General features: G+C 43.8%; 1 protein-coding gene across 30 annotated transcripts in view; it reads right to left on the bottom strand.

The window, feature by feature from the left end:
• ADGRL3 (adhesion G protein-coupled receptor L3) overlaps positions 1-12421 on the bottom strand; it is an 821427-nt gene that overhangs the window by 509707 nt on the left and 299299 nt on the right. For all 30 annotated transcript variants that reach the window (XM_073340228.2, XM_073340229.2, XM_073340198.2 and 27 more), the window contains one exon: positions 7118-7370. In XM_073340228.2, the coding sequence (XP_073196329.1) occupies positions 7118-7172 (55 nt within the window). In that variant the 5' untranslated portion in view covers positions 7173-7370. The remainder of the gene's footprint in view (positions 1-7117; positions 7371-12421) is intronic.

The following is a 12421-nucleotide window of genomic DNA, read 5'->3' as shown; positions in this document are numbered from 1 at the left end:
GTTTGTTTGATTTTAAAAAACTTATCTACATGGCTATGAGCATGTGACGCAGTGATGTTAGCAACCCATGACTACCTGTCCCAGAAAGGATTTATTGACCTACAGAATGAATTCCAATGAACAACACTGTATTCTTATCATTAAGACAACCCTTTCCTGCAGAACAGAACAGATTTTAGACATAAGGTTTTAAGGCATTTTCCCATCATTTTCTCCCAGCATTTTTGTGCCAATGTTTAGAGTCTGTTTTTAGGACATGTGACATGAGCTGCAGCAGATCAAACTTACCAGCAGCAGCATCACCCGAGTGCCAATTTGCTCCAGACAGTGCAGTCTCTATGATTATTCAACCTTCGCTGAGACTGGTAACAAGGGTGCCATCTGTGATGATGATTTTTGTTGTGGGGGTGTGTCTGTCTACTTCATAAACTAGACAGACATTGAATGGCTCAGAAGACTGGCCCTGGGCTAAGGTCTCCAGATCACATCAAGATCAGGTAATACGTAACTAAAAATAAATTACCCTACAGAATGACTGTTTGATAGCCTATGTGAAATGAGTTGCTGATCCCAGTGCAGTTTTTGGCAGACAGGTGTCCACATCACAAAACTCATTTAGTGGCTAGGGTGAATAAATGCATCTAAAACAACTACTGAGACCTTAGGACCCAGCAAAATTCCTATCTTTCTCTCCTGCTGTCCTGTTCGCGAAAGTGTGTTACACTTCTCAATGCTATATTTTGGGGCATTTTATAACTTATTAAAGAAAAAATTAAAACAAAAACATTTTAAAATTACAGTCAAATGTGATGGGGAGTAAATTATGGTATAATAATTCACACTTAGATGCACAAAGGTCATTTGGCCTTCATCCTTTGTGCCTAAATGCTTTGGGGGTGAATTACCACACTGTAATTCACATGCTGTCATATTGTATGGCTTAATTAACACTATGAACTCAGAGCACACACACTTAGTTGACTGCCAGGGCTCAGACACCAGGCTTCCCATGAAACAGCTATAAGCTGGTCACATATCATAGGTAGTAGCATACGGATTATTCACTAAGAATCCCACTTTCCTTCTATAATAGTGAGAGCAAGTCGATTAATCTAAATCAGTGTTGTACAATGGTTTGGTCCAGAACAAAAAATCCCATGTGTTCTGGATCTATGTAACATACATATTTGAAAAGCAAAGGGAGGTGGCAACCCCTTGATATGTTTATTTGCATGTTCATACCCAGAATGGTTTGCCAACTCATAGCTACTATCTAGTTTTCCAGGTGAGAGAGATCTGGGAAATTCATGAAAAATTTGCATGTGCCTAGCAAACACTGTGGATTGCAAGTAAAAGAAGATTTTGCTTGCTTTTAGCCTCCATAATGCATTGGTGTGGATGAACTCTTTGAGCAGGCACAGTTGCAGAATACTGAAGAAGTATAAAAAAAAATCCAGAAATCCCCCTATTTACTCTGTGTGAAATTCACCCCTGTGTAGAGAGGGCCCTGCACACTGCCCTTTGCACCACTTAATGGCTTAAGTGAGAATTAAGTGGTGCACAGGACCTTTGCGGGGTTGAATTTCACCCTCTACCAGCTTATAGATAGACCGCCATCAGCTGGAGAATTTAATACTCCTGAATTTAGTACTGTGCTGCTAATAAAAACACTGTGGTATACATCTGTGGTCAGCCCTTTTACCAGGAAAAGCTTTTCTTTCATCACCTCCTCTCCTATAAAAATGGTGGCTCTGTGGCAGTAATACCAACTGCCTAGCCGAGCAAATACTATGAATATTTCAAGGATGATTAATCTTTTAAAACAATGAAGTTAGGCAGAAGCCTGGATGTCAGCTTGGCTATTTCACAACTAATAAAACATGTCTCTTGTATTTCATTGTGACTATATAAAGAGTAGCATACAAAAAGGCAATTACCCACCGTTCGTTCACAAGCTAACATAACACTTGTCCAAGTATAAAAGAAACATAGTATGTATTTTAAAAGGTGACACCGCTTCCACTGTTTTCCAAAAGTAAGAAGGCAAACGTTCAGCTCACATTAAGCAGCTCTCTATCACCAAGGACCGGCTTGCTAGCATCATACACTTCCCCAAGAAAGATAACGCTGATTGCTTTAACAGAATCGTTGTCACCAGACAACTGCCAGTGCTGATGGGCAATAAATATTTCCAAGGCTCCCACCAAAAACAACACAGAACCTGGCCCTGTACCCTGACCTGCTAATGGAGTGAGAAATCAGCTTGCCCTGTGAATGCCATCTCCTTACAAATAAGAGACCATCTCCCCCCCGCACCACCACAGCTGCCCACCAAAAATGTCAGTAAAATGGTACAAAGGCCTTAGGAAGGCTGGGAACAGAACAGTAGGTGGGACTCTCTCCTCCCAGCAGCTGCAATGCCTGACTGGACAGGATTGCAAATTGCTTTTCCGCTTGGCAAACAACAGTTACAGTACTTCAGCTCCAGCTTAGACTAGTTCTCTGAATCAGAAAGGCAAGATAGCCCATGTCCTAAATATACAGAGGTCACTTGAAAATGATTTTGCTAGATCTGCCTGGAGTACAAATCCTCTTGGGCATCCTGGTTTCTGGAAATCCAAAATAGGACCAAAAATAATCATGTGACAAGACATTACATAGATCTCTCGGGGCTGCAGAGGTTTGCATCACTGTTTCAAAGTTATTAAGATGTTCAAAGTAAGAGATCATTATTTGGTTAGAGATCAGTGTAATTTCAGACCACACACACCTGTGTTGCACCTCTGTGTTGCTGGTTAGTGATATAGAAGACTGAATTTTGTTTTGATACAATGCACTGAGAAGCTTTACATCTAAACACACCTTTAACAATACTTTGTGTTTAAATAAGATGCCAGGTCAGCCTAGGGTTTTGCTGCCCATCATCAGTGTCTGAGTGTTTTCCACATTAGATTGGCATTAGAGCAAATGGAGTTCATGGAGTCTCTGTCTGATCACCCATTTTAAGACAGAAAGAAATCCACCTGGTTGGGGGAGGGAGGGCAGGTTACTTGGTGGCGTTGGGAGAGGAGGGGCCGTCACATCTGAGAAGGTCATTCTCCATCTATGATAAACATGCTTGTTCCAGAACAGGCTAAGGGACTTCTCTCAAGTGGCTTGCTCAGGTGCACATTGGGGCAAGTGAGCAAAGACAATGCTCCTTGGAAGTCCTGTTCAAAGGCCAGACACAAGTCTGGACCTTGTGTTCCCTGGACAATGAATGGATTTTCTTCAAAGGGGACCAGCAATGGTGGGAGCAGGGCCATGGCCTTACACTCCCTTCCCCACTCGCCATCTTTCAAAGAGTGGCAGATCCAGCTGTGTGCCACAGAGCCCCCAAAAGGAATTGCAGCAGACCCCTTGTCATCCCCTCCCCAAATGCAGTGTGGAGCCAATGGCTGTGGGCTGCAGTCTGTCCTGAAATGTGCATCTACCACAGATACTGCCTGGCTCCTGTGAACCCTAGCAAGCTCAGCAGCAAATTCCCGTCATTCAAGAGCCCTCCAAAGTTAGTTTTTCTTTTAATGCTGTTGTTTTCCACTTCAACTAACTCTAGAACTTTGTGTACCAGGTGCAGCTAACACAGCAAAGGGTCAACTCCTGGGTTGACAAGCTTCATTTGGGTGGCAGCAGCACCTTTCAAACGGGTCTGCAGTGGGGGGAGTTTCCTACAAAGTAAAATAGCAGGTTATGGTCTTGCCTAGAGGTACAGAGGGCCAGCACAAGTCCTGTGCATCACTTCAGTCCCACTACAGCCCAAAGAGGGACACAAACCTACAGACAGGGAGAATTTCACTGGTCTGCGAGGCATGAAGCAGCACTGGACAAAACTGGAGGTCTGTCTCTCGCTGTTTATGGTGCAGCAACCATGACAATATCACCAAGGAAATGCAACGATTGAGGCTTTTTCCCTGCATCATTTCTGCTGAACAGCAACACAGAATCCTAGAATACCAGGGTTGGAAGGGTCCTCAGGAGGTCAAATAGTCCAACCCCCTGCTCAAAGCAGGACCAAGCCCCAATTTTTTTGCCCCAGATCCCTAAATGGCCTCCTCAAGGATTGAGCTCACAACCCTGGGTTTAGCAGGCCAATGAAAGCATCCCACTCAGGCAGCATCTCCAGGGGCTTGTTTTCATCTCACACAGCAGTGCAGTCATGCGTCCTCTGACCCCACACCTGACATCACAACCTGAGGCACACAACATGCACCCAGAAGTGGAATGCCTGGCCCATCTTCTGACACAACTCTGTCACTTTGAACTTTACACATTTATCGGAGGTGGGAAAACATAGCCACAAAAACAAATGTGTGGCAGCACTGGCCATGCCTAAATTAAAAAAAAAAACAAAAAGCAGTGACCCTTCCATTGTCCCAACATACAAGAACAAATTGTAACTTACAAGCTGCAGATGGAAGAAGTAGGGGGGATCACAGTACCCTAAAAACAATACTCAAAAACCCCCAATACAAATAAAACCCCACCAGTTAATACACATCCCTGCAATTATCCTGATCACCAGATACCTTCACAGTTTGTAACAATAGAATCCAAAACATTAAATCTTGGTACGGTCTTAGAAGACAACTTTCCAGGCAAACCTTCTGTATACATTACAGAGATCTCTTAGCAAACAAGAATGAGAAGGTCTTAGCCGGACTAATTTCATATTTAGCAAACGGCTGAATTCTGGCTGCTGTGTGCACTTACACAAACTCTCCGGAATTATCCTCAAGCTGGACAGCGGAAAATTCCACACTGAATCTGCTTGCCCACACCACTCATGGAGATACTGTTGTGCAGGTGCAGGATAGGGCCAGAAAGGGCAGCAGGTATTGAGCTTTGTAGATTTTGAGACCCAAAGGAACCATTAGATCAACTACTCTGACCTTCTGTGTAACTCATATTTTAGTGGGTGCACCCCTTCCTCTACATGAGGCCAAATGCATGCTCACAAATTACTCCTATTACCCTCCTCCTCGCAGAAACACTATGAACTGCACTGAGGCCAGGCTCTGGTGGGATGGCTGCTGTCTTGGCCACCAGCAGGGGCTGAACCAGAGCTCTCCAGAGCTCCTACTGCTTGAGCCAAAAAGCCAGGTACTGTAGCTGTAACAGACGCTTCACCTCTGTGGATCAGCCACACAGGAGGACATGTAACACACACTGACTGGTGAGTTACAAAGGGTCATAGCTAACACCGAGGGGCCTGATTTCCCACTGTGGTGCCCCTTGTGGAGTCACAGACACCTGCCAGGCTTTCCACTCAGTTTGCGTGGGAGTCAATGACTCTCCAAGGAGCTTATCTGTGGGAAAAATCAGGCCCTCCATTTTTGCATCTTCAGTGTCTGCTCATTGGTGGGGCAACGTGGCTCCTAGTATTCTTCTGGCATTTTCATTCAGCAAAACTAGCAAGCGACCTCTCAGACTACACTGGCATTCTGACTAAAACCAAAACTGCCTGAGAGGCATTTAAATTGTTAATTGCTTTAACTGTTAATATTGTTTAATTATAAAGATTTGCAAAACAACATTTACCATTTAACTTCGTCTGAGTAGAACCGACAGCTCCTTCCATAATAGCTTGGGTTTTTTTCCGACCACCATTTTTTGACACCATTTAATTATAAATTAAAATCTTGAAATCAGTGGGGAAATTTGCTTCAACAGTTGAGAGAGAGCGAGCGTGCTATAGGGCATAAAGGTGGTAAAAGCAATGCCAGTAGACTTGATGCACTCTGTATTTTTGTTGCTGTTTTTCCTTCCCCACTAAAAGTTTAACCCTAAAGCCTTAGCTCTCGGAAATTACCCCATGCACAGAGTGGATGTGGAATTCTCGCCAAGATTTTCAAAAATAGGAGCCTACAGTCTACACCTTAGTCAATGGTTTGGATTGTCTAGGGCAGCGGTTCCCAAACTTGTTCCTCCTCTTGTGCAGAGAAAGGCCCTTGCAGGTCGGGCCGGTTTGTTTACCTGCCGCGTCCGCAGGTTTGGCTGATCGCGGCTCCCAGTGGCTGCGGTTTGCTCCTTCAGGCCAATGGGAGCTGCTGGAAGCGGCGCAGGCCGAGGGACGTACTGGCCACTGCTTCCAACAGCTCCCATTGGCCTGGAGCAGAAAACCGTGGCCACTGGGAGCAGCGATCAACCAAACCTGCGGACGCAGAAGATAAACAAACCAGCCTGGCCCGCCAGGGGCTTTTCTTGCACAAGTGGTGGAACAAGTTTGGGAACCACTGGTCTAGGGCCACTAAGGCCGGAATTTCAAAAGAGCTCAGTTCCCCTTAAAGCCCCCAAATGGAGTTGCCAGATTTTCAAAAATGCTGGCCCCGCCCCAGCACCAGCTTCTTCTAGGCATTCAGCAATTTAGAAATCAGGCCAATTATTTTAGGAGCTTAACTTTGGGTTCCTATTGTTAAAAACGTTGCCTTATAAGCCCTGTCGACATAGTGAGATGGATCCATTTTCACTTTTCCTTGATCTGTGATGAAGAATAGATTGTAATTACTTGCTTAAGACAATACAAAATATGATGGCCACCGTGACACATTAATATGTGTGCTAACAGCATCAGTGATGATAATTTAGTGAGATCCCATCCTCTCTGTAGCTGTGGTTAAAGTCGGGTTACGCTGTACAATGCTTCTCAGAGATATCTATTCACACAGAGTTTGAAATTCAACCCCCACGCACAGGGCCAATACAAGGTGTGACTTAAGTGGTGCCTACCCTGTGCACTGGTCCTGAACACGGGGCAGCAGCTCAGCTATAAATGTACTGGACAGACTGTCTAATGTAAGTCTCTCAAGTGACCTCGCACACATCAAGCGGTTTCGTTCATAAACAGCTTTTTACTTAAGGCCAGATGATGGTTCTTTATTGCAGGCCTATTTTGTAATAATGGAGGTTGGGCTTTTCAAAGAGGTGTAAAGGAGTTTGGTGCCCAACTTGACTGAGCTTCAATAGGATTTGGCCTCCTCACTGCCATAAATCCCCTTGGCCCTAGAAAAACCAAACTCACACAGATTATATAGGCAAAAAACCGAAAGCACCCCACCATTTCCCTCCACATTTCTCTTACCATGCACTGCTGGTGCTAAGAGCATTGTGAAGAACAGCAGCTGTGATGACCACATGACTGTGGAATATGACTTGAAGGTACCGCGGCAATGAGTGTTTCCAAATAAAATGAAGACAGCGTCCTCCTGTTCCCTCGTCCAGCACTCCTCCGTAGGTCTTCAGTTCACATCCACAAGGGAAGAGGAAAAAAGCCAATCAAAAATAATCATAAATTTTTTTTTAAAAAAACCACAACCAATATCCAGACTCGAGACCTGCAAACAAAAGAGAGACAGAGCACGGTCAGTAAGAAAACCAGGTGATTAATGCACGGCAATCAAGACAGCAGGTTTAAGTACAACCAGGGGCTCCCTTAATGCGGTGGCTCTCAATCTGTGATCCGCGGACTATGTCTAAAGGGTCTGCGAAAGACAGACAGAAAACTGACTGAACAGAATTCAGCTACATACACAGACAACAGACTTCCAAAGGCGTCCGCACCTCCGTTCGAGATATTTTAGGGGTCCGCAAATGAAAAAGGTTGAGAACCACTCCCCTCACAGGCCTTTCTTAGCCGTTCGGAGGGAACACACAATGTACCCCTGTGCAGAGGGCCAGCACTCCAGCCTGCGCATCACTTATGTCCCACTTACTCTTTCAAAGAAGGGCTTCACTGGCTGTAGGTGGTGGCCAGACCTCATGGGGGCCTTCTGCACAGTGGTGAATTTTAACCCCAATAACCCACTTTCCTGATCCAATGCCTGACATACAGGAGAGCCTGCACTTGAGATTGTAGGTGCACCTCAAGTGACTGCACATGCGAGACTCCAGACTTGACCATGCCTTTAAGCACAGCCTTGAGCAAGAGGCAGCGCGTAAGCTGCCCTCTCCCAAGAGTAGCCCCTGTAGGTGCTGTGACTCAGACACTTCTCTGAGGCACCATACCCTCTCTGCTTCCCCCTTTGCTCCGAGTGGGGAGGAACTTCCTGCTGTCCCACAGCAGCGGCAAATCACCACACACCCAATGCCAGTTCAGCTTTGCAGGACAGGGAACGGGGGTATGGCGCCCTGGCTTAGGAGTAAGGGGAGTTCTTCCTTCCCCTTACTCTCCCATGTGGACACACAGTCCTAGCCACAGGCCAACGCTTAGCCATGTGTGAGTACATCAGCCGGAGCAGCTCCACGCAGGGTCCCTTGCAGGTGTGCCCTTGCACATACATCATACGCCTCCTTTTTGAGATATCTGGCTTGCAAAGGTTTTTTTTATGGGGGATGGGTGGGTTTGTCTATTTCTCCTTGTGACACAAGCCAATGGGACAGCCCCGGACACTGGCATTCTCCATACAGCCACGCCCAATACAGGGGGAAGCAGCGCAAGGTTCTGCAGGCACCCCCACACAGAGCCACAATCATTACCTTCAGGAACCTTTTAATTTGTCCTGTGGCCTCTCTTTTGCAACTGCCTCCGAGGGTCGTCTACACTGCAATTAGAAATCTGTCACTGGCTTGGGCTTGGGCAAAGGGGCTGTTTTATTGTGGTGTAGACATACCCCGGGTGGCCAGTCAGTACCAATGGTGCTGGGGTTGTGTGATATGTGGGCTAGAAACTGGCTTGAGACCTTCTACTCAGGCCTTCAGAACAGATATCAGATGGAATAAGCGTTGGGTCTCTGACTTCAAACCAGGCCAGCTTTTGACCCAATAGCCATGGAATGAAAGGTACCATATCTCCTTTCCAACCCCCTATCACAGTGCCCTCCAACACCTCGTTCAACCAATTTTAGTTCAGCCCTGCAATTATTCATTTTGGGACCTAATGAAATGGTCTTATCCATCCTACTCTCTTATATAGGGAAATGTAGGGAAACTGGAAACTGTATGCTTGCATGGAAATAGTCGCCTGCTTAATTGCAATAAAGATTCTAACTAGCCACCATTTTTTGTCCTCAGAGGAGGATTGAAGGATATAGTGAACCAAACATTGAAGAAAACAATAACTATTGAGTTAAATTATGCCATCAGTTTTAAGCTTAAATTCCCTGTTGACTGCAGTGGTGATTTCTGCTTAAAACCAATTTGTGATCAATTGTAAAATATTTTTCAGCTCTGTTTTGAAGTCCCAAGACTTAGTAGCCTTCACAGCACTGGCCTAATTAAAAATCTCTCCAAAATCTGTAATCAGGGTAGGCTATTCTTGTCTGAGCAATGCTTGCTGTTTTTGCCAACTTTGGTTCTTACACAAAACCCAGTGTGAGCCAAAAAAACATATGAAAAAGCTTGTTGCATGCCACTGCTATCTGGGTATATTTCTGAAGCTTGGAAATAACGTTTCCTTTGTTTTGCCCTTCAGTCCTTGCTAAATCAAACCCCGCATTGTTCTGATTTATACTCTGTATAACCAAGTATCATTGCTTCCAACAAAAAAATATTTGCTTGGATCACAGTTTAGTCTGAGCTATTTTTCCCCCCCGCTCTCATTTGCTCACTCAGCTGAATGGTGGCCCTTGTTTTTCAAAGCTTTTACCCAGCTTTGCAGCTGGAATGACTGGAAGCCCAAGTTTAGTAAGTAGTCAAGTGACTTGTTTATGGTCACACTGCTAGAGATGATCTCTGTTCACATCAGATTTCAGCATCATGCAAGTTTTCAGGGCTTTGCTATTCTAACCATGAGTCATCACATCCACTTACAACATTTTAAGCATAATTTCTAAAATGCAACAAAATTATTGAATATTTTAAATTATAGCTCCTAAATACAGTGTACATCTGTAGGGTAAAAATGAAATTGTTATGGGTCAAGCCTTTTGATGGTGGGGACCAGGGATTAGAGGAACACACACACAAAAAGAAGCAGAAAGAGGCTTGCAAAATAAAACAAATTCCATCTCGTGGGTTCTCTGGAGGTAATATTTGGCCAAAGACAAAGAGAGAGCAGCTCTGAATTGTTCAGCATAGAACATTTCATTTATTGATGGCAAGCAAGGGACACACCTCCAATGCAAACAAATTAAAAGTTACATTTGACCTACATGGTATGCATCCGATGAAGTGAGCTGCAGCCCACGAAAGCTTATGCTCAAATAAATTGGTTAGTCTCTAAGGTGCCTCAAGTACTCCTTTTCTTTTTGCGAATACAGACTAACACGGCTGATACTCTGAAATTTGACCTACAGGGGACTGGATTTGAACCACCAAGCAAAGGCATGCGGCATTAAAATACAAGAAGGTTCTGCTGAACTCTGACCTTTCTGGCTGCAGTGATGCCATCATGAGCATCACATCTTGATCCGCTGTCAAGTATCCTGCTAAAGGGATTTACACACTAGCAGCTAAGCAAAACTCTTCAGAACAGAACTGACGGAAAAGCAGAGAGCCAAAGGAAACGAAGACATTAGGAACTAAAAATGTACTGTGTAATACTTGTTCAAGATGATCATTCTTTGAAAGGCATTATGGATATACTGATGGATACAACACCTAACAAGTCCATTCTTCAGTGCTTTATATCAACCAGCACACCAAGGAGTCCTTGTGTTAGTTTAATGACATTAGTCTAAGGGAGGGAAAAGAAATAAGGAATTTGACAAGATCTAGTCAATGGCTAGATGTGCGGACTTCAAAGCGGGACTACACCAGCACAAATAAAATGTGTTCAAACTGTATTGAGCCTCTGGATGTGCCAATGCCTTGAACCATGTGTGATGATTTACAGTGGTTGAAAGAGGGTGTAAAATACGAGCACTCTGATTGGCATTGTTACATAACCAAGCAGGCATTCATAGTGCACATGGGTAAAAGACCACACGAAGTGCAAGCATCAGCCCCATTATTAATCACTATTTTTTTTAAAAAAGTAAATTTAATATCCAATTTAACATAGCTGTGATTTTTATTCCTGTTAAGTATGCATGAATATAATTTAATAGCTATGGAAAAAACATACTGAAATTAAGCACAAGAGCAAACAGCTTTGGAAGGACCCAATAATAACTTTGTTTGTTAGTTTTTTCTTTAGATCTTCAGAAGCACTAAAGCTAGTCAGCCAGACAGCCAGCAAGACACTACTTGCCTAAAAGTTTTAAACAAACAAAGCATCACAGCTTTGTATTCTTTAATAGCAAAACAGCACTGCATTCCTTATCTCTGTCTTTTGTAAAAGTTGCTTACTTAGTGGGAAATAAGCTGAATGCTTTACACAGATATTGATTAAATTCACTGTTTGCAAGAGAAAAATGCCTGCAAGTAATTAACCCTTTGATGCTAGTGATTATGGGAAAATGTAGCCCCATGATGAATGCAGGTCTCCATTCTCAGCATCTGTCGTTTAACAAGAAGCTGCTTCAGGAAATGTTTTCATAATTTCACTCAGTGTGGGGGACAGATAGGAGGGGTAATGCAGCAAAATGGAAAAAAATATACCTTCTGAAAAAATGCCTAAATTACCAACAATATTAAAGTAAAAAGAACTGTTCAAGTTAAAAAAATTACCTGTCTTACTAACACAACTTTAGATTGTTAAAAACAGAAAGAATTGTAAACACTTGGTTTTTTTTCTCTCTCTGCATGTTTTATGCATTTCTTTCAGCTCCAACAAGGAAAAGAAAGTGTCTCTCCCCTCTGCCCCCCACCCACCAGTTTCGAATCATTTTCACTTTCACGCTTCTGTACACTAACACCACACTGCAATGTGTAGACTGTAAAGACTGCAGGGACACAGTTATTTCTTCAAAACTCTTTCCACTGGAATATTTAAATAATCATGCAAACATTTCTGAGGCATTGTAAAGGCAGATTTGTCTGAAAACTTAGATTTGGTGCTGAGGTTGACCTGACATTGTCCCTCTTGAAGTTTCACTGCAAACCACACAAGCAAGGAAATTCAGAGGTTTCACAAAAATTGTCTCCATTTTTCAAACAGAAAAATTTCAGAATTTGAAATGTTTCCACCTGCTCAACTAGACAGTTCCCCTTTTGTACTGTGGACCCCAATTCTGCTCCCTTGGGCCTGTAAGCACAACAGTTGCCAGCTTAACCCTTTCATTATTCATTCACTAACCCTCAAGACAGTTTGGACTGCTCCAAACCCCAGCTTCTATGCTGCAAGAACAGGGTTTAAAACAGCTGTGGGCCGCCCTACACAGCACATTAGTGTAGGGAAGCGCACCACAAGCAGGGTGTGACTACAGTGCATTCGCTTGCTACACAGGAACGTCCCACATGAACACCCCTATAGCACACTAAAACTTCTACAGCACCCTTTTGATGTCCTTTCATTTCAACAGCAGAACATCAAAGTGCACTACAATACTTATACTGTCCTTGAAAA

This window comes from Lepidochelys kempii, chromosome 4 (genome assembly GCF_965140285.1).
Source record: "Lepidochelys kempii isolate rLepKem1 chromosome 4, rLepKem1.hap1, whole genome shotgun sequence".
In the NCBI taxonomy this organism is placed as follows: domain Eukaryota; kingdom Metazoa; phylum Chordata; order Testudines; family Cheloniidae; genus Lepidochelys; species Lepidochelys kempii.
The sequence above is the reverse complement of the archived record's forward strand: the minus strand, read 5'-3'. Positions and strand labels throughout refer to the sequence as shown.